Source organism: Euprymna scolopes, chromosome 22 (genome assembly GCF_053919585.1).
Source record: "Euprymna scolopes isolate OS-2025 chromosome 22, ASM5391958v1, whole genome shotgun sequence".
Lineage (NCBI taxonomy): Eukaryota > Metazoa > Mollusca > Cephalopoda > Sepiida > Sepiolidae > Euprymna > Euprymna scolopes.
Window position 1 is genome coordinate 109,904,951 of NC_136503.1, and position 24,012 is coordinate 109,928,962.

The 24,012-nt window shown below is 34.2% G+C and overlaps 1 protein-coding gene across 1 annotated transcript in view; it reads left to right on the plus strand.

Moving 5' to 3' along the window:
- LOC145243628 (reelin-like) overlaps positions 1-20,729 on the plus strand; it is a 280,927-nt gene extending 260,198 nt beyond the window's left edge. Inside the window, exons 53-58 of the mRNA XM_080106652.1 lie at positions 2,188-2,429; positions 4,868-5,025; positions 5,488-5,704; positions 11,259-11,373; positions 15,381-15,559; positions 20,508-20,729. Of these exons, the coding sequence (XP_079962778.1) occupies positions 2,188-2,429; positions 4,868-5,025; positions 5,488-5,704; positions 11,259-11,373; positions 15,381-15,559; positions 20,508-20,550 (954 nt within the window). The 3' untranslated portion in view covers positions 20,551-20,729. The remainder of the gene's footprint in view (positions 1-2,187; positions 2,430-4,867; positions 5,026-5,487; positions 5,705-11,258; positions 11,374-15,380; positions 15,560-20,507) is intronic.
- The last annotated feature ends 3,283 nt before the right edge of the window (positions 20,730-24,012 follow it).

Consider the following 24,012-nt stretch of genomic DNA (forward strand, 5'->3'; position numbering starts at 1 on the left):
GGATGATTTTCGAAAATATCGGCGAAAAAAGCGACCCCTCCTTGTGGAAAAGTGCCCAGTTAAGGGTGAAGGAATTAATGTTTTAGCCAATTTTTCGATATTTGTCATCCGAAGGGTTGAGCTTCAAAACAATAGCTATCTCGTGAAAATCCACCGCCTCTATCGAAGATTTAAGGCATACATACCTTTAAACAGACAGATGAGGTTTATATTATAGACTAGTCTTAGTGCCCGGAGTTGCCGTTGCCCAGCTGTTTGGAGGTGTGTGTTGAGCAAAAAAAAAGTAGTAGGCAGGCAGGCTCGAATTTTTCGATATTTGTTGTCCGAAGGGTCGAGCTTCAAAACGATATCGATCTCGTGAAAATCTGTCGAATGTTTTAGGCATGCATGCATGTATACATACATACATACATACATACATACATACATTTAAACAGACAGGTGAGATTTATATTGTTAGATTACATTACTACTTTTGGCTTACATGTTTTAAACTAAATATACAAACTGATAAACCCATTTGATTCCGTTTTTAGCGGTTGAAAAGAGTTAAGAATTGAACATTTTCAACTTGGTAATCGTAAGTCAGTTTGAAGTGCTCATCTACAGATGCACGAATACATATTCATGTGCTAAGCATCGTTGATTTTTAAGGGTTTAATTTACATCTGTCCTTCGCTAATACGGAAATGAATACGGCCGGAAAGCACTTTTTTTTTTAATTTATTCTAGTTGATCGAATCAATCTTATATTTATATAGTAAAATGTGACCAAGTTTTAATAGTGATTTATTCAGAAATATTTGAAATATTTTTATTTTCAATAATTTTTTAATTTTATTTTTTTTTCATTTTATTCTCATTCATTTCTTTTCATTTTTAAAATAAAAATTATTTTCAATCATTTTTAATTTATTTTTTTCGTTTTATTCTCATTCATTTATTTTTTCATTTTTAGAAAGTAAATTATTTGCAATCATTTTTTAATTTAATTTTTTTCGTTTTATTCTCATTCATTTATTTTTTCATTTTTAAAATAAAAATAATTTTCAATCATTTTTTAATTTAATTTTTTTTGTTTTATTCTCATTCATTTATTTTTTTCATTTTTAAAATAAAAATGATTTTCAATCATTTTTCAATTTTATTTTTTTGCTTGTTTAATTCTCATTCATTTATTTTTTCATTTTTAAAATAAAAATTATTTTCAATCATTTTTCAATTTTATTTTTTTCGTTTATTCTCATTCATTTATTTTTTCATTTTTAAAATAAAAATTATTTTCAATCATTTTTCAATTTTATTTTTTTCGTTTTATTCTCATTCATTTATTTTTTCATTTTTAAAATACAAATTATTTTCAATCATTTTTCAATTTTATTTTTTCGTTTATTCTCATTCATTTATTTTTTCATTTTTAAAACAAAAATTATTTTCAATCATTTTTCAATTCTATTTTTTTCGTTTAATTCTCATTCATTTAATTTTTCATTTTTAAAATAAAAATTATTTGCAATCATTTTTCAATTCTATTTTTTTCGTTTAATTCTCATTCGTTTAATTTTTCATTTTTAAAATAAAAATTATTTTCAATCATTTTTGAATTTTATTTTTTTCGTTTAATTCTCATTCATTTATTTTTTCATTTTTAAAATACAAATTATTTTCAATCATTTTTGAATTTTATTTTTTTCGTTTAATTCTCATTCATTTATTTTTTCATTTTTAAAATACAAATTATTTTCAATCATTTTTCAATTTTATTTTTTTCGTTTAATTCTCATTCATTTATTTTTTCATTTTTAAAATAAAAATCATTTTCAATCATTTTTCAATTTTATTTTTTTCGTTTAATTCTCATTCATTTATTTTTTTTTCATTTTTAAAATAAAAATTATCTTCATTCATTTTATTATTTCATTCATGTTTAAATAAAAATGTATTTTCAGTCATCTTCTTCCCATTTTATTTAATAAACTATTTTTTGTTTTCATTTTTTAATAAATCATTTTTTAATTCATTTTGAATATTTTTAATACATTATTTACATTCTATTTTTTTAAAATAAAGTATCATTCATTTTCATTTTTAATTACAAAAATTATTTTCAATCATTTTTTATTATTTATTTTATTTTATTATTTTAATTCTAATTTGTTTATCGATTATCCACCATTTTTCTCTCAGATTGCAATCGGATGCCAACGAAACTTTAACACATGTGAGCCGCACAGTCCGGTCAACTTGGAGTTCCGTAAAAATCCAGGTGGTCGAATTTGGGAACACATTCTACCTGTTTGCCTTCCTGACAACAACGTACTGATGAGTTGTCGGCCGGACATCCATCACAGGGCAAGCGCCCTGCATGCGGACGAATATCCCAGGTGGACCAGGTACACGTTGAAACTACCCGAAAAGCTACATTCTGGGTAAGCATGTTAATACGTTTTTTCCTTGTAACTTTTGGCGGGACGGGGACCTGTGGTGTGGTAATGACATGTATGAGAATTCATAGTCAGTAAGAATTAATAACTTCACTCGCAATCTAATTTCTATTCTCTACTTGAAATCATTGAAACGAAATGAATTGATAACAAAAAGAATCTATCTATCTCTATATATATGCATCTATCTCTCTCTCTCTTTCTATATATATATATATATATATATGTGTGTGTGTGTGTGTGTGTGTAATTATTTCCACAGCCAAATAACATCGCAGTCTACAAGAGCCATGATAGCCGACAAATCAGAAGTCCAAGACTCGAGTTTCGCCCTCATTTGGGCTTATCAGTTAGATATACCCGAACCCGAACAATTTCTTGTGTGCAGTGCGTTTGCTCAGTTGGCAGAGTGCTTGCCTCGCATGCAAGAGGCTCGGGTTTCAAATCCCGGGTTCGGATATGTCTAACTGATGAGCCCAAATTAGGGCGAAACTCGAGTCTTGGACTTCCGGTTTGTTGCCTGTCATTGCTCTTGTAGACTGCGATTTGTTGGACTGTAAAAATAATTATATAATCTCTCGCATTCTGAATATATATATATATATATATATTCTCACGCAGAAAATTGCCGAAATGCTTTTAAAAAAGTGGTAGGCGAAAGGTCTAGAGATTATGACAGATGAAGCAGAGTTTCGTAACCCAATTCGATCAATGGTCGGTTTAGCAATATGTGATCGGGCATTGTCGTGGAGGAAAATTGGGCCTTTTCTTTTCACTAATGCTGAATATTGTTGTCGAAGTTTATGATGCATTTCATATATTCGTAGACAATACTTTCCCGTCATAATGGTTTCGCCTGCATTCCAAAAACTGTAATAGACGAGACCGGTTGCAGACCACCAAACGGTCAACATGACCTTCTTTTGGTGCAACTCTGGCTTTGGGAAGTGTTGTAGAGCTTTGTCAGTGTCTAACCACTGAGCTGAGCATCGTCGGTTGTCATAAAGAACCTACTTTTCACCACAAGTTACAACCCGGTCGAGAAACGATTCGTTCTTGTTGCGTAAAAGAAGGGAAAATGACACTTCATAACAGCATTTCTTTTGGTTGCCGTTCAATTTCTGATGCACCCATTTATCAAGTTTTTCTTTTTTTTTTTTTTGTCTTTTCAATCTCTCTCAAGTTGTTGGAAATCGTCGTATACATTACGTCTAATTCAGAAGCAACTTCTCGAGCAGTTGTACGTAAATCTATTTCGACTAAGTCGACTAAGGCTCTTAATTGATCGTTGTCAACATCCGATGGCCGACCATTACGCTCATCGTCTTCAAGACTTTCGTCGCCGTCACGAAATTTCTTAAACCATCATTGTGCTATGCATTCAGTAGTGATTCCTGGACCAAACGCTTCATTGATATCGCGAGCTGTTTCAGCTTAAATTGAAATAAGAAAATTGTGCGAATTTGCTTTTTACCCCTCTTGGATTCAACGTTCTGAAAAGCAAACATTATTGTTTTAAAACGATTGTAATTCAAACGATTAAATAGAGCGAACCCCGCTCTTTAAAATAATATATAAAGTAAAGGTATTATAACGAAAACTTATTTGAAAATTCATCATTTGAAATCAAAATTTAAAATTCCGCAAGAACTTTCTTCTAAACCTAATATTTATCTCTCTATTTCTCTATCTTTTGTTTCTCTCTCTTTCACTTTCTCTCTCTCTCTCTCTCTCTCTCTCTTTGTATATATAACACTCTTCCGCTTTATCTCTTTCCTCTTCTGTCTTTATATATATATATATATATATATATATATATATATATATATATATATATATATATATATAATTTCTCTATTTCTCCCCGTTCTGTTTTAATAAGGGAATATTTCTGTGTCTATATTAAAATGGAATATTTTTTTCCTTTCCGTTTTATTATCATCAGTTATTATTGAGATTAAGCCTCTTCTTCTTCGATCATAAAAATAAACTTGCATACCTGATTATTGGAGGGGGCCGAAGGGGGCCGAAGGGGGCTTCAGGCTTGTGGTACTCTTTTCCTGCTGCCTGTTTTCCTCCTGCCTATAACTTTGATATTGTCCAATAGGCATCTCTTGTCTTTGTGAAAATCATTTTCCATTCTTGTTATCTCCTTGCATCAAGTGGTTTCACGCCTTGTCTTAAGCGATTGCCATATAAAAATAAACGTTCTTGCATTTGGAAATAATAGAAATATTTCATCGGAAGAGGGAAGAGGAAGTTTTACGGATATCATCACTCGTTGAAAATATATCCAAATAACCCCACCATCACTCACTACCTGGAGACTAATACAAACCTAGATTCGCCCCTTTAGTAGTTTGTATATTTTTATTAGTAATATTGTTTTTATGGTGTGCTTCTTTTTTTTTTTTTTTTTTCAGCACTACTCAGATCCGTTGGGTGCAGAAACATTGGGTTGGTACGACATCACCCCCTTGGGCCATAGATGACATTTACATTGGCGAGGCGTGTCCTGACATGTGCAATGGACGAGGAGATTGTCGCAACGGCCACTGCGTTTGTGACCCAGGAGCATATGGTTAGAAAAGAAAATATTGCTATTTATTTAAGATCAAATAGTTTTTTTTTGGGGGGGGGGGGGTGAAGGGGTTGTTTTTTTTTAAGTTTCTGGTCTTAAAATGACCGTTTAAAATTGATAGACCATTAAACGCAACCGATCAACTGATCAACCTATCAACCAACCAACCAACCAACCAACCAACTTCGCTTTCTCTCTCCCCCTCTTATATTTGTCTCATCTCTCTCTCTCTCTCTCTCTCTCTCTCTCTCTCTCTCTCTTTCACACACACACACACACACACACTCTCTCTCTCTCTGTCTATCGTCTCTCTCTCTTCTCACGCATACCTTTTGTGTTCTCTCTCTCTCTCTCTCTCTCTCTCTCTCTCTCCCTCCTTCCTATTTCTCGGCCTCTCTTCACCAACACCAATTTTTTACATGTATATTTTTATATTGTTTCTGCTTTCTTCCTCAAACGCAGGTAAAACCTGTGAACCTGCACGCGACAGTCTCCTGCAGCGCTTGATCGATTCTTTCGAAGGCGCCATCTACATGCACTACTGGGAATCTGTCCGTGGTGGCGGCATTGGAATCGGATGTGGCGCCCTGCGTCCGCACGCCCACGGCAAATCGTTGTATTTCAACGGGTGTGGTCAACGACACGCTGTTACGCAGCCATTAAATCTGTTTACCGGAGGGTTAGTTTGATTTTTTTTTTCTTCCATATTTTTAAAATTAAAACCCAGCGCGATCCTTAACACCTAAAAGTTTATAGAAAAAATTTGTATCTGGTACAGTTTGTGACCCGTGTTAAAACCGATGTTTCGTCGGTATCTTCTAGTTGTTTACGTAAACAGCCGAGAGATACCGAATGAAAACGATTCGGCCTCAAACTCAAAACGAGGTGACGCTATCAAACAAGAAATATAATTAAAAACATTTAGTAAAGGAAAAAACATTCATCGCGTGTAAATTCTTTTGGCAAAGAAAACATAATAAAACAACTGTCATATTTTTTCAATAAAGATTTTATTCAAAAGAAAGTTAAAGTTTAATTATTGCTTTTTGTTTTTGAGGAACCATTTTGTTTTCTTTGTATTCGTATACATTTTGAAACAAACCGCATATGTTATAGTTAGGTTAGGTTATCTCTTCTGTAGATATATTTGTATTATATATATATATATATATATATATATATATATATATATATATATATATATATATATGTAGCTCTCTTTTTGTTTTATTTTACTTCAGTCGAAGTCCTCAGAAGTCAAGGGGCCCACAACCTGGGGCTAACACTTGAACTCTATATGAGATACATAAATATTCGAATGTTCTAGGCACCGCCAAAACTGGGGGGGCAGGTCAGTACTTTTTGACGGACAGTCTTTTTAAAAATGTACCAAAAATCAGGTAATTATCCGATCAATACGAAATTTTCAGCGATTATTAGGAGAAGAATGAACTTTATAACAGTGTACTTATTTTTCATAAACGATATTTATATATATATATATTTTTGCTTACAAAACCCCCCCTTGTTTTGAAGTGGGAACAAATATGCTTAAAATAATCATCTGAAACTGAAATCAACATATTGTGTTGTTGTAAGGGACAGAATTATAGATTAAAAAAAAAAAAAAAAAAAAATTGTTTGCATGCCTTATTTTGACGTCTGAATATCAGAACTTCGATTGTGTTTAATTATCCCGCTTTTGAGTTTTGAAGTGTGAAATTCGGTGAATATGTTAAGTAAAATAATTAATTTAAGTTAAGCAAAACAAAAAAAAAATTTTTTTAATATTTATACGAAAAAAGCTATTTTAAAATTTTTGATAAATAAATTAACAATTTTTTTTTAGCGAGCCGAATAATGCATGACCATTATTAAACAGGGCATGCTTTGAATAATCGATACCAAAAAAAAAAATTCGATAAATATTGTGCCCTTTGTGTTAAAAATAGCATCATTTTTTTCGATCCCGTTTGAAAACGTTTGCCGCCTTTCGACTACGGTGGACCAAACGCGCTGAAATAATTTTTTTTTATTCTGCTTTAAATTGCCCCCCCCCATTTTGGGGAGCCTGGCCCCCACACACATACACATTAAAAACCAAACGCATACAAATGGTCACCCATCTGGTACTGGCCAGCCTCAGCTTAATAATACATTGAAATTTTCGTCACTGAAAAATAAGTTTTTTTTGGCCTGTTTGGTCTTCCATAGTTTGCTTTTTATCAAAGGAAAACGTAAACAGCGTCGATCTGAACTCTACGTCAATGCGAAATATCTGGTTACCTATATGAATAAGTGGAATTATTTGAAATTCAGGTACTTATATTATAATATTTTTGCATATTCTCTTAGAAAATCATCCTAAATCTTAGTTAGACAATAAATAAATTAATTAATTATTTCAAAAACCCTTTTTTTTAAATATTTAAGTACGTTTTTTGTGCAAGACAAAAAATGTCAATTGTTAACTTTTTGGGAAAATTTAACATTTAAAATTGAATTAAAAATAGTAGAAAAAGTTTTACATTATTCTGTTTTCTATATGATAAAATTCAGGGTTTTATCTTTCTGGAAAAAAAAAGTTACTCAGAAATAATGGATTTTAATAAATGTAATTTCGTTTTAAAAAACAACAACAACTTGATTTTGCGGCCATTTTTGGCGGTGCCTATTCTATTAAAGTTCTTTAAATCTCAAAGACTGAGTTTGTAAGAAATTGAGAACATAATTTTCCTCTCCCCATTTAACCATTTTCATGCGTTGTAGAACATCTTTTATTTTGATCTCTTGGTCTTACTGGATTCCAGGACAAGAATTTATCTAGTCTGGTGGAGTATCCAGCTTCGTGCTTTTACTTGAGGTAACATCACTTGGAGAAGGTGCACCATTCCTCATAAAAGCTAATATGGGTTAGCCATAGTGAGGAGATCTTATTTGGGCAGTGAATACTATGTGATTTTGAATATTTGGTCAGGGTTTACTTCTAGGGAAAAAATATCCTCATGCCAGGTTGTTCTGACAAACTCACTGTACAGAGAGACCTAAGACACTCGAGGATAGTGTCTAGTAGGCATTCAAGTTCTCCCCTGGTGACGAGGATGTGATACATACATATATAGTCTTGGAAGTTTTTAACCTTTAAAACTATACAAAAAAAATCATTTTTTATCATTCGTTAGAAAACTATTTAGTCAGTAAGTCATTTAATAACCTGCAATCACTGCATCAACTTGCTCTCTCGAATTCACTATTGTACCAATGAAATTTAAGGGATCATCAGTTGTTTACCATAAAACACTGTTTCGGGGATTTAAACACAAAACAGTATATTATATCATGCCAGGTTGTTCTGACAAACCCAAGTACAGAGAGACCTTAGACACTCGAGGACAGTGTCTAGTAGGAATTCAAGTTCTCTCCTATTTATATATATGCACTTAAATATGATGTTTTCAGTTGTCCAGATTTCGTATATATTATTATATAGTCGTGATTTCAAAAGAAAGAAAAACGTATTTAGGTGCCATCAGCTAGAATCGAAACCGAAACTCTAGCATCCAGAGCTGGTAACGTTACCACTGTACCAACGTGACACGCATATGAATTGATAAAAAATTCAAAATAAACTAAAATGAATGTACAAAATGTTTAACGATTTTATTTTTCAATTTTAACCCATTTTTGACCCTTAAAACAATTTTAACCCATTTTTGACCCTTAAAACAATTTTAACTCATTTTTGACCCTTAAAGCAATTTTAACCCATTTTTGACCCTTAAAACAATTTTAACCCATTTTTGACCCTTAAAACAATTTTAACCCATTTTTGACCCTTAAAACAATTTTAACCCATTTTTGACCCTTAAAACAATTTTAACCGGCTAATACTCATAAAAGAACAGTCCGTAAAAAAAAAATCCACTTATTTGAGGCCCCTAGCGCCGCTCTGCAACTTTTAGTTTCGTAGGAGATAGAGTTTGAAAATATGGAGACCGACAGACAGACAGACAGTCGTTTAGAGAGAAAGAGAGAGGGGGGAGAGAAGTTCGTACTAATAATTAAATATATAAATAAATAATACCATTCGGTACGGACCCAACAATGAAAGATCAGATTAGAACACAAAATTGGATTTATAAGACCATAAAGTCCAACGGGGTTTGCAGTGCAGTGGATAGAGGGGTTAAGTCTACAGTTTCAGGTGAGCATTGTCTGAAGATAGTGGTTTCAATTCTACCCAAAGCAGACCAGAAGATTAGCTGGCCAAAATTTGGTGAATCAACATCTATGGAAGGCAGTAATTACGGGGGTTATCGTTATAACAGTCGGCATTTCTATCCGGTCCCGGTTAATCACCTGAAGAAGGCCAGAGGATGAGTTGGCCGAAATGTGGTAGAGTAACAACTATAAAGATGAGGATAACAAAAATTCGTAAGAAAAAAAAAGAATGAATAAAGTATGAAATCTCATGTGAAAAATTTTTTTAAATAAATTAATAAAATTAAAAAATAAATTAATAAAATAAAAAAATAAATTAATAAAATTAAAAAATAAATTAATAAAATTAAAAAATAAATTAATAAAATAAAAAATAAATTAATAAAATTAAAAAATAAATTAATAAAATTAAAAAATAAATTAATAAAATTAAAAAATAAATTAATTAAATTAAAAAAATAAAAATAAATTGAATTAAAAAATTAAAGACAAAAATAAATAAAATCTATAAATATAAAAGCGAAAATGTATGTATGTACGCTTTTCCTCGATGTCCACAAAAGGCTTCTTTCAGAGAAGCGCTCGCTCGCTTCACAACTTCTTAAAACTTTTTATATCATCTATAAATTGTAATATCTCGCAGTTAACCACGGAGCTCGCCTGTCTATTTAATTTTATTGACTTTCAAACGTTAATTATTCCACATTTCCCGCATCGGCACGCGTTACATTCGGTTTTCGGTATAAACAAAAAGCGAAACTCGACTCTAATCACAGGCCCAAAGCCAGTAAGTAACGTTTGGTCAATGTCGACTTCGTCATATCAGACGGTAACTTTCATTTCGAGACGAGGGAGCGGGCTTTTAAAAACAAACAAACCGATTTATTGATCTCATTAAAAACTGTCCCGCACAAAATGCTAACTGCTGAATACCTATCGCCGTCACGTCAATCAAAAACGCGCACCTATTTTTTTCACACTTTACTATTTTCCAACTGCGCGTTGTCAAGGCTTTTTTTTCACGGGCACCTGTTTTTTTCACACACACCTACAAACACCTGGGCAACGCCGGGTACCCCTCGCTAGTAATCTATAAATATAAAAGCGAAAATGTATGTATGTGTGTTCGCTTTTCCTGTATGTCTACAAAAGGCTTTTTTCAGAGAAGCGGTCGGTCGGTTCACAACTTTTTAAAACTTTTTATATCACTTATAAATCGTAATATCTCACAGTTAACAACGAAGCTCACCTGTCTATTTAATTTGCTCGATTTCGGGAAGATAAATATTCAACATTTGTCGCTCGCCGCATGTGGGTTAATCTTTTTCCTATAACATCTTGGGAAAATAAAAATTAAAAAAACCATTCCGCAGTAAATGAAATACTATCCCGCAGTCAAACCTGACCTCATTAAGTCATTAAAACGGGCACCTGCCAAATCCAAGTAATTAAATAAATTCAAATGTGTTCCGTTAGCATCTCGCGATGGGGCAATCGTTAACGTCGCACTTTTTTTTTTTTTTCACACTTTAATTTACAACTCTGCCTCAATGGTTCGGGTTCGATCCTCATAATATTTTTTTTTTTACCCCCATCTCATCCCCGGAGTTTCCACACACACCTCCAAACACCCAGGCAACGCCGGGTACCCCTCGCTAGTTAAATAATAAAATTAAAAAAGTAAAATGAAATAAATCATCTTTGTTCTTCAAATCTGTTAAGTACAAACAAGTAAAAACGGTATATCGATCCAGCACTACTTTATACTTTTTTAAGCCTCAGTATCAATAATGCCAAAGGCCATGAGCATAAGTTTCCTTTAGTTTCGTAGGCATAAAATTTGTATAAAAACCTATGTCTACAGCACTCCCTGTCTAATCGTTAATTCGTACTAGCTAATAATAAATTCACTAGCCAACCTACCCATTTGAATGTTTATCACTTAGAGCGATATGATGCGAATAGAAATTGTTCTTTTATCTAAAGTCTTCTTTTTTTTCTTAATATTTCAGCAAAATCATTTTTGTCCTACAAATCGGTTGCCAAGCACAAACGATAGATTGCAACGTAAATTTGAAGTCTCCGCAGTATTTCCGTGGCGTTCTCTTACAATACAGTGACAACAAGGTAAATAATTCCTTTTTTATAAACTTGCTCCACCATCTTTTTCACATACAAAATTTTTCGGGCCATCAGATAGCGTTTTGAAAAAAAGAGACAAATACATGGCCACTCGTTGACCCAGGTTGACCTTAGAAAAACAAAGGTGTAACCAGTAAAGGCTAGCACAGAAATGTTAGCTACCAAAGGAGCCCATACCAGTCATGATGCTTGAATCTTTCTTGTGAGCCTCACGGCTTTTATATTTGTTTAGGTATCATTGTTTTTCATGGTCTTGTTGTTGTATGTGGAAACACTAAATCTACACTTCATCTGTAATCCTCACACAGCAATAATGTTCATCTCTCTTGCAGAACTAATGAATATATATATATATACATATATATATATATATATATATATATATAATTATTTGCTATAATAATTATTAAATACTTACAGGCACTAGTGTTTCTGCAGAAGCCATCTCTGGCTTCATTAGCAAGGACCTAATCTCTTCGGCTACCGCTAACCGCATGAAATGCTGTTGAACTTTATACATTTATTTTGAAATGCTTTTTAACGTCTGTCAGAGTGATCTAATCATTATATGATGATCTGCGCATAAGAACTAAATTGACCGACTTTATTTCAACTAAAAGTGCTCAACGATAAGAAACGAGTTTCTTAAAGGAGCTGACAATTATTTAGTATAATAATTATTAAATACCTACACACACTAGTGTTTCATCCTTTCGGGAATCATCATTATATATATACATATACATATATGCATATATATATATACATACATATATAATGTACTAGCAAGGTGACCGTCTATGAATTTTTGATTAAAGTAAATAATCATTTTATACCAAACACTTAGTTTAAAGCAAAGTTAGCTAAAAAAAAAAAATTTTATTTGAAGTTTTATTATTTCTACAGTGAAATTCAAATGTATTTTTTTTTATTTCGACAAAGAAATCATCTTTGCTTAGCTTACGATTTTGTTTTTTCTATAATCAATTATAAAGTTTAATTAAAGTAACGTAATATTCCAGTTTTATATTTAAAAAATAATAGATATTTTAAAAATATACACACGCACGTAAATTTTCTAATCTTATAAATAAACTTCCTTTCCAGTTAACGAAAAAAAAAACATTAAGAAATTGACATGCGGGGTTTGAACCTACAGACCACGCTATGAAAAAAAAACACGCTATCAACTTACCCACAGTAGAATTTTCACCGCCCGTTGTTCTATCATTGTTGCTAAGCGACGAAATGGAAAAACATGGCTTTACCGATGATAGATAAATTAAAATAACGATAACGATTATCGGTAATTATCGGGGGGGAATTCTGAGACAAAACTTAACTAAGATCACTCCCAGACTTATCCACTAAAATTCTGTAAATTTTTAAGAAAATCTGTTCAGCCGTTCGAAGTCTATAAGGAACGAACTCACACGCGCACGCGCGGGGGGATAAAGTTGTATTTATATAATTGTAGATATATTACTAGCAGGGTGAGCTGACATTGCCCGAGATTGAATGATAATCAACGAATGTTTCACACTCCCATATTTTTATTGTTATAGAAATCGGTGAAATCGTCCATATTTTTTTTAATCAAATCGATTGATTACCTGCTCTAGCTAGGGACTCATCGCAGTGCACCGGGAGGAAGCTCCCATGCCTCTTGCAGTGGCTTAGTTCATAATACACTGTAACCTACATTGCACTGTAGAGAACCTACTGTTTATTTTATAAAATTATTTTTATATATAATGGCTTGAATTAAAGTTTAAAAAGCCAAAAATCAGGTACCATACTTCAGCTGTACTCGAAACAGAAATATTCATTTTGAAGATTTTGCAGAAAGGTGTCACCGTCCTCCTACATAAAGCGCCTGGTATTCCCAAATGGTAACCCATCTAGTACTGACCAGGCTCAACGTTGCTTAACTTCTGTGATCTAATGAGAACCAGCGTGACAATCGGATTATGTCGTATAATTGCAGTCAGATGATGAGAGACTTGACTTTTTAAGAGGACAAACCTACAAAGTATTTGTTGACATTCGACTTGAAGATGACCATGTTGTAGTCTGCAGTGAGACAGTAGAAGTTTTGAAAAAAAATAATGTTCATGGAAATTCCATTTGGTTTTAAATAAATAAGGGAAAAATGGAAAGTCATTTGCGATTGTGGCAGCAAGATGTGGTATGGTGAGGAAAGATCTAGAAATAAGCGGCCATGATTAGTATGTGCCCGCTGCAAGGAAGGAAACGATGGCACATGAACCTAGAATCATTTGAGTGTGAGGCGAGAATAGATATGCTGTAACATAACGCATATCAGTGCGTATGCGAGAATCAGCAGCAGCTGTAGGATGGATGGCAAGCAATTGAATTAGCAGCAGGAGTAGCGTTTGAACGCATATGCAAATTAGAAAGTATTGTGAACTGGCGCGAAAAGAAAAAAGGACCACGTGGTCGGGGAGAAAAGAGTCAACACAAAAGGTAACGGGCGGGTAAAATGAAGGCAAGAATTAGCTGGCTGAAACTAGCGTGCGGTCGGAAGAAAGAGAAACGCGAACCAGGTTAGATGGACATGTGGCAACGAGAGACATCTTAAGTGATGTCGAGACGGGGGAGTAAAAGTAATAAATGCTTTTATTTAAAAAAGAAGGAAAAAAATGCCGATTTTTATTTATTTCTTTCCAGTTTTATTTTTTATGAATTTCTAAAGCAAAGTGTAACAGCCACGTTACAATGTAAGTTTAGGTGCTGAATAAAAGGATAAAGATTTTTTTGCATAAGGGTCAGTTTTGTTTTGGACCCCATGTTGTTCCCATGCGTTTTTGATGGGGCTTGCTTATCGTCTCATGTTTTGATGAAAAGAATAAACAAAGACTATTGCTACGACTATAACTGTGATATTACGAGCGAACCCCCGCCAAACCCGACAAGCAGCAAAATCCCACCCCTTCACAGAAGAGATCCCTAGATGTAAGAGAGCCTTCTACTCCAGTAGTTTTTTTCCCCAGAACCGCTAGACTTTGGAATTCCCTTCCGGGTTCCTGCTTCCCCAACTGTACTGACATGCAGAAGTTCAAGTGTAACGTGAACCAACATCTTGCTGCCCAACTCCCTACATAGTACTCCTGTAGCTTATGTCCCTGATAGTAGCCCCTTACATCAAAGTAGCAATGTGTCTTGTTTGCGGTGAAAATGCAAGGAAAAAAAAAAGAAAACATCGCCAATGTCGTTGATGAAAAGAAACTCATCTAAATGTCGTTGATTCATTCCGGGTTTCAGCACCCAAAACAAACTCATCTTTTCAAATTCTTTTGCTATTTAGATAAATGGTATTCAAGAACAACATAGCCCAGATACAAAATTCACAAATGTTTTTTGGTCGATTTTTAAAATGATTTTATTTCAAATAATAAAACTTTTGGGAGGAAAAACTTTTAACAAAAATACATTTGAAATGATATTTTAAAAAAAAACATATTTTAAAAAATAAACATATTTTAAAAAACCTTAACAAAAATACATTTGAAATGATATTTAAAAAAAAAACATATTAAAAAAACTTTTAACAAAAATACATTTGAAATGACATTTTAAAAAATAAACATATTTTAAAAAACCTTAACAAAAATACATTTGAAATGACATTTAAAAAAAACATATTAAAAAAATTTTTTAACAAAAATACATTTGAAATGACATTTAAAAAAACATATTTAAAAAAAAAATTAATCGTTTTTTACATGGCCTTTCCCTCTTGGATGGGGTTCAAAAAAATTTTTTCAATCTAATACATCCCACTTTGTCAACTCAGCTCCAACCCCTGTCCCATCACCGCAATGTTGCATCTGCAATATTAAACATATTTAAGAAAAAAAAATAATAACCGTTTTTCATTTTATCATAAATAGTCATTTTGTCATAAAAAAAGAAACATATTTAAAAAAAAAAAAATTAACCGTTTTTCATTTTGTCATATTTTTCTTCAGGGTGTTGAATGGAAACTACTTGCTCGTCACGAACCTCGGGATTATTTAAACGCCAAACAAGTTGCCTACGATATTCCAAGAGACTTAAGTAAGGTCGGCGTGCAATTCCGATGGTGGCAACCAGAACACGGCGGTCAAGGTCACGATCAGTGGGCGATTGATAATGTAGAAATATTAGCGTAAGTATTCTTTCCACGATTCTCTCTCTCTCTCTATCTATCTATCGTCTCCCCCTTATCACTTTCATCCACCTACGACACCCCTTTCTCTTTCACTTGTGATGTTATGAACCGATTTACCTCCCCTGGAATGACTCTAAATTAGAAGGTACTAAAATGGCTCTTTCTTTTCCCAAACAGTTTAATAAAGCAAGCCTTTCATGTTATTTTTTAAATTGTTTTTTACTCACATTCACCCTTAACAAGGCATATCGCCACTTGGGCGTAAGGAGCTACTATGTGGGACCATGGCTAGGAAAGATTAACAAGATGTTGGTTTACATTACATTTAAACTTCTGCATATCAGTAAAGTTAGGGAAGCAGGTAGCAGGAAGGCAATTCCAAAGTCTAGCTGTTCGAGGGAAGAAACTATTAGAGTAGAAAGCTTTCTGGCATTTATGAACCTCAACTGTGAAGTGGAGAGATTTTGTTGCTAAGTGGGTTTGTCGGGGATATATACGTCGAGGGGACACGAGTGTAACGAGTTCATCAGAACATATTCCATTAAAATATTTGTAAAACAGGCACAGAGATGCAACATTGCGGTGATGGGACAGGGGTTGGAGCTGAGTTGACAAAGTGGGACATATTAGATTAACAACTCTTTTTTGAACCCTAAGAGGGAAAGGCTAGTGGTGGATGCACTAGCCCAAATGTGGCAGCACTTCTCCATGCATGGGCGAATGGTGGCCTTGTAGAGATACAGGATACTCTCAGGTGTGAGTAATCTTCTAGCTTGATAGAGGGGCCCACCTTCTTTGCAGCAGCCTTTGCAATGTCGTCAATGTATTTGTTCCAATTCATATTGTCTGCAAATGTTAGGCTGAGGAGTTTAAAGGAAGAATTCTCAGGTAGTGTGTTATTTTTCATGGATATAGGCGGTTGGAGAGGCGTCTTGTAATTTTTAAAGGAGAGCAGCTTCGTCTTACTAGCATTAAATGTTACCATCCTTTTGCGGCCACATTCCACTACGGTCTAGAAGTCATTTTCTAACGATTCTGGCATTGTCTTAGATTAATGTATAACCATTCTTCCCTCATGCATGTTATAGAGCGTTATATCATCAGCAAATATACCCATCTCGGACACAATGTTACCAGGAGATCGTTTATGAATATCAGGAATAATAGTGGTCTAAGGATCGATCCCTGAGGCACTTCCGCATTAATGTTATGCTGCTTGGATGTACGTCCATCAATAACAACCTAGATGGTCTTATTGTCTAAGAAGGATCTAATTATATTTAGTATACGTCCAGTTATACCGTAGCATTTAATTTTCATTAGCAGCTCTTCGTGCTAGACTTTGTCAAAGGCCTTGGATATATCAAGGACTACAGCCCTGGCTTCGCCCAGTACATGGTATATGCATTCATAGATGACTGTTAAAATATCTGCAGTAGAATGACATTGCCTGAATCCATACTGTTTGTCAGAGAAGATTTTCCTTTACGAGGTGCTGGACTAGTGCTTGCTTAATTCAGATCTCAAAGATTTTAGCTAAGAGAGAGAGAGGGGAGACTAACAGGGCGAATATTGAGAGAATCGGTCCTTTCACAAGAATTTTTGTACACTAGTACCATAGAGGCCATCTTGCAGCTATTAGGGAAGCAAGATTCAGCAAAGCATTTTGGAGATTTCTCTATATATTACAGCAACACTAAAAGGTCTGTTAAACTTGGGGTTAGTAGAGTAACGAAAGACAACACAAAGGTATGTTTAGATTACAAAGGCCGATATTTATCTCGCTTCCACCATGAGAGGATGTGACACAAGATCGGAAGGTAGGAAAATAAGTCAGTGCTCAAAGAGAAGAAGAAATTCGACCTTGCACAAATATGCCTGAGTAACCCCGTTGGTATTCCCCAGTAAGGATATTTCAGGCAACAAGCGATAAATTTGCTCCTTCCGAAAGCCCAGAGGTAAGGCCTGGGAAGGTGGACCTCCTAAAACTTTACAGAACATTTTGCATCAGTCTGGCAACAAAAAGGGCATCGAAATTACCCAGTTTCTGTCAGGCCGATAGTCGAGGTTGAACTATGAAGTTAACAGACCATACAAGAGCTGCACCCGAAAAGCAAGTGAACCCGCTTTTATTCAAGGGCAAGTAACTCCTATCCAAGGAACGGTAACTCATGTCATAACATCTCTCTTTCGCTTTTTTCACCAATTAAAGTTATCATTTATAACTTTCCTATAGGTCATATTATGGCACGACCTGAATTAGTAGTTGTTTCCGTTGGTGTGTTATTAAGCTTAGCTTAGTTTCTTTTATTTGTCATATTTTTTACTAATTAACCAGAACACTCTGACACAAGAATAAAGCATACAGAAAAAGAAGAGCTGATTATATTTGTGATAACAGTAAACCTTTTATCATTCAAACACCCTCTCGATTTCTTACTGAGCATTTTGAAGATTTCTCTGTATATTAGTGACGGGGCAACCAGGATTTGTATTTTTGAATCTTCGTGCAATAATTGCTTTGGAATCAAGCAAGATATACTTGAGACGTTGAACACCAAATCGCACTGGTTCTCCCTCTTGTTTTTGGAACAGCGGATTCAGTACACAACGTGTTATTTTATCTGGCCATAATGTTGCTTTGATAGCGTCGCATGCTCGAAATATTATAGAATACGGATATTCCATCAGACCAGCTGACACAGGTAATCACAATACAAATATAAATAAAATGTGTGTATGAAATATATAAATATATACACATGCATTTGTAATAAACTTCCTCTTTATCTGCTTCAGTCTATGTCTTTCTGTTACTTCTGCATTGTAAGACTTTCTACATATTACAGTTTTTTTTACTGTTATTTTTTCATCCCAAACACAGTGCCACTAAGTTGTAAGGGGCTATTATTTGGAACCAGATTTGCAGGAATACTATGTAGGAAGTTGGACAGCAAGATGTCTGTTTACATTACACTTGGATATCTGCATGTCAGTACAGTCGGAAAAACATGGGGCCTGGAAGGGAATTCCAAAGTCTAGCAGTTCGAAGGAAGAAGCTAGTTGAGTAGAAAGCTTTTCGACATCTAAGCATCTCTACAGTGTAGGGGTGGGATTTTGCTGCTTGTCGGGTTTGTCGAGGGTATTTATGTCGAGGGGCTACTAGTGCTTTGAATTCGTCCAAGTATTTACCGTCAAAGTACTTGTAATATTTTACAGGGAAGCCACATTTCGGCGATGGAGCAGAGATAGAGAGACGTGGTTGGTGACGGTCTAGGAATGCGACGACGTGTTTGGTCTGCGTTTTTTCTTCCTCTCTCTCTCTCTCTCTCTCTCTCTCTCTCTCTCTCTCTCTCTTGACCCACAAAAGCATTTGTTTATATATAACTTGAAGTCCTCTGTTCTGGGACATATTTGAGAACCTGGTATTTTCCGTCGTCGTCCGACTCCAAAATCCGGCACTGCCATGCCATAATCCAAAACAACATAATTTAAACAGTAATACTTTGGATGTGTTGTGCACTACCAGTATTTGTCGCTGTAAGATTATTTAACTGATCTTCATTATTTAAACTACTGTTGTCATGTTGAGAACGTTCCAGCCAATATAACTTCAGACCTTCTTCAGGAGTATCTTATCGAACTCGGGAATCTTTTTGTCCAAATCGAAAAGATATACGAAATTTCAAACGGAACTCATTATTTAATCCACAGGAGTAACATGCTCTCATTCCGTCAGCCATGACCGGTTAAAAATCTTAAGTAATTCGTAATTATATTTTCAGTATCACTCGCACTGAGGAATGAACCTTCAACCTCCAAAAAAATGTCACTTAGAACTCAATTTTGCCTATTACTTCGCAAGGACCCATGGCGTAATTTTATATCCTGCCTTGACAGAGTTCAAAATAGACTTCGCAGTCTAGTGGGGGATTCCCTTTTCTCTTCCCTGCAACCTCTTTCCCATAGAAGAGGCGTTGCGAGCCTGTCTCTGCTTCATCGTTATTTTCATGGCAAGTGCTTGTCTGAGCTCTAATCTATGCTTCCCCCCTGTCCTGACTTTTACGGAAAACATTAATCTAGCTGAAACCACTATCAATAATTCCCCCACTCTTTATCTGTGCCTAAACCTAAACGTATATTCCATGAACAAAGCTTCTTTCTAATAACTGCACGCCTGTGGAACGCTGTTCCGTTTTCTTGTTTTCCGACCACAATATGGTTGTCTTGAAGTCCAATGTAAACAAATTCTTGATTAGCCATCCCCTTAAGTAATCCAATTTACCAAATTTCCACTATTAACGATTACTACGACATGTTCCTTTTGACCACTGTACATTCATTAACCCTTATCCTCGAGTGGCCTCCGGGCCTTGATAAGTGGTGATTCCTTTGTGTACAAAAAAAAAGAAAAAAGTGCCACTCTTCTGTGTATATGTTGTTTATGTATAAGTGCATGCGTTTATATTTGCCTATGACTCCACAAGGACCCATGGCGTAACGGATAAAGTACTGGGTGATATTCAGTTTTAAGTGACACTCTTTTTGAAGGTTGAAGGCTCAAACCCTATATGCTGTTTATATTTGTTTTATAAATATGCATTTATTGCTGATATTTTTTTTTTTACATGGAGTTCACCACTTATCAAGGCCCAATGGCCACTCAGGGATAAGGGTTATTGTGTGTACAGTAATCAAAGGGATAGTGTAGCAATAGTATTGGAGAATTGGTAAGGTGTAATTACTTAGAGGGGGGGCGGTTCATCAGGAATTTGTTTGTGTTGGGCTTGAAGACATCTAGGTTGAAGTCGGGAGGGAAACAGGCAAGCGGAACAGAGTTCCACAGGCGTGCAGTTCTATAGTTTCTATCTACATTTGCATATCTGTCGCGTCACAAATATAATTCGTATTTTTATTTTTTTTATTATTTTTTTTTTTTTTACAGAACAAAAACCAGACGTCCAAACAGTTTACAAATCAGCCGCTGAGGCAGGTGATGACATCAAGTTGTAAATTGTCTCCCCCCTTCTTCAACAAATTTTTTCGACGACAACGATGATTTCCTAACGTCTGCTTCAGTCAGTTTCTCTCTTTTCAATTTATCCTGACGAACACAAAAATACGAAATTGTCACACACAAAAAAACAAAAACAAAAAAAAAACAAAAGGACGGATTTTTGATGAAGGAAAAGCAAGATGTTTAATCATAGTATTTCTCACATTTGATCATATTTAGATTAGATGCAGGGCGGGTTGGGGCTGTGTTATTACAAACTCATGAAAGACAAGCAGAACGGTATGTTAGATAATAATGAAAAACACTGCATAGCAAAATAAACATTTTTAGATTTTATTCAATTCTGCAATAGCTATCATAAAATTTCAGATGTAAAATTTATGAAATATTAATTCTTCATTGATGTCATCACAGAATATGCACACCTGCAATTTTCACGCACACACGCGCATATATACATATATACATAATAAAGTAAAGTTGGTCTATCTCTAGATTTTTGTCATTGACAGATTTCGTCTAAAAAATCAATATTTGGTTCTGACTAGCCATTTTCTTTTTAGCTTTGATCCATGTTGTTAAAAGCAATAACATTTGATATGTATATTTGTTACCTGTTTTGATTTTAATAAACCCTTCTTTATTGACATTACAAACTATGCGTTATTGCCTTGTGTTTACGTCACATGTCACACGTGACAGAGCAAACATGGCCGAAATTATTTTTTCCCATTGAATAATGAAATACGTGTTTTATTTAATATTCCAGAAATATTTAACTAATTTTGACATGGCAATTAGGTAGATAACATTGCTTATTGTTGAAATTGATAAAAACAGTAAGTAGTTATTGTTGTTTTTTTAATGAAAACACATTTTTTTCAGATGTCGCATTTCGCTAAAATAACGAAGTACAAAAATTCAATTTAATATTACAATAATGAAGTACAACAATTTAATTTAATATTACAATAATGAGGCACAAAAATTCAATTAAATATTACAATAATGAAGTACAAAATTCGATTAAATATTACAATAATGAAGTACAAAAATTCAATTAAATATAACAATAATAAAGTACAAAAATTCAATTTTATTTTTTTCGAATGAATATAGGCGTTTGTATGTTTTATAGTTTACTAGCATTTCAGCCCGGCGTTGCCCGGGTGTTTGGAGGTGTATGTTGAGAAAAAAAAAAAGAAAAAGCGGTCAATTTTTTTAAACTTTGACCCCTATTATGTCCCCTTAACATTTATTGTTTTGGACTCAAATCAAGTTATTAAGTTATATCCATGTCCAAGGAACCTATATCTAAAATTTCAAGTGTTTAGACCCACAATTGGCGGAGGAGTTTGGTAGAATTCTCAAAGGTCAAATCGTTGAACTTTGACCCCTTGCTCGGGTGTTTGGAGGTGTATGCTGTGCAAAAAAAGCAAAAAAAAAAAACAAAAAAAATGGTTAATTTTTTAAAACTTTGACCCCTATTATGACCCCTTAAAATTTATTGTTTCGGGCTCAAATCACTTTATTAAGTTAGATCCATGTTCAAGGAACCTATATCTAAAATTTCAAGTGCCTAGACCCAAAATTGTCGGAGGAGTTTGGTAGAATTCCTAAAGGTCAAATCGTTGAAATTTGACCCCTTAACAGCCAAATTTCTGGCTGACACCCGTCACATCGATTTTCCCAAATCTCAGTACCCGGTATTTCAAATTTCGAGTCTATAGACTAAAAATTGACAGAGTTATTGCGTAGGGAAATGTACACAGACAGACAGACAGACAGACAGACAGACAGATACGTTCACTTTTATAGATATATAGATTAGCCTAGGTTCCCGGTGTTACCCGGGTGTTTGGAGGTGTGTGTTGAGCAAAAAAAAAAAAACGGTGGTAGTAGGCAGGCAGGCTCGAACCCGTACTGCAAAGGAAGAAAAGAAAATGAAAAAAAAACGTGACGTCTTTGCTGTTGCGTCCATCGCCAAACCGGAGGTGGCGACGGTTTAAATTAAGGCTAGTCAATCAAAAAGAGGGGATGACTTTCAAAAATATCGGCGAAATATATATATATATATATATATATATATATATATATATGTATATATATATATATGAACAAATAATTTATAAAACATGTTAAAAACACTTTAAGAAGAGTTAAAAACATATTTAATTTTCAAAAAGGAAACACAAATTAAGTGGATTGTCCTTAATCCACGGATTCATACTTAAAAAATCGGCCTCGGCAGAAGCGTCTTAAAATCTCTCCATTTCTTCATTCTACGCACAATTTATCTTTTAATAATAATATTTTGAACTCACTCTTTTTTCCTTGTACCAATTTGTGAATTATTTCACGGAATTCTGCCTTTTGGATGACATCGAAATATCTTCATGTAACGCGATTCCTTTGGATTTTTAATTTTAGATACGGAACTTTAACCAACTTTTCTTGGATTTTACCGTTATTGGATTTTCTACTCTTCAGCCGACCATCCATTCACGTGAAATCATATTTTCCCCCCATTCCCTCTGCTTCACTATTTTTTACCAAGTAAGCTCTATGGCTTACGTGTAGTTTCGCTAAATATTTTGCAAGCAAGATCCGATTCCGTATTTTGCTAATTCCTACTCTGATGAGAAGGAAAGTATTTTTTTTTAAACTTCGAGAATTAAGAACAGTCCACTTAATTTGTGTTTCCATTTTTGAAAATTAAATTTTTTTTTAACTCTTCTTAAAGTGTTTTTAACATGTTTTATTAATTATTTGTTCTTATTATAAGCTCTATGTCTTATTTGGTTCTATTGAGCTTTTACATCTGATTAGGATTAATTAAAGTCTTAATATTTATAATATACTTTAAGTTTGCTGTTTTGGATTATCTTTGTAAACTTAATTGTAATTCTTATTTCATTTATATTTATGTGTGTGTGTGTCTGTGTAGAATTCATACTAGAATTGTCCGCAAGTACCCGTGCTATGGAAAATTTCAGTTGTAGAAATGATGTTCTTCTGTTCAATCCTCAGTGTGGCCGGCTGAAAAACACAATCTCGAATTATTTAGGAATTCTGTTCAGTCATGGCTGACGGAACGAGAGCATACTACCCCGTGAAGCATTAGAGGATTCCATTTGAAATTCAGTGCAGATTTCCGAGTTTAGCAAGATACACTTGAAGACCGAAACATTATGAAAATGGCACTCCAGATGAGACCAGTAGCACGAAGAATCCAAATAATATGAAAAGCTTTCTTCTAAACGAAGACGCCATAAAAGAATCTAAGTTCAATGTTATTTCTGAAATAAAAATTTTTTTTTAAAGTCATCATCGTCGTCATCATGCAGTCCGTCAATCTTGACGATGACTAGTTGGGGCCTCGGTGTTGGCGTAGTCTCACTCCGTCACCAGAGGACTTTCCACCTTGGCTCCA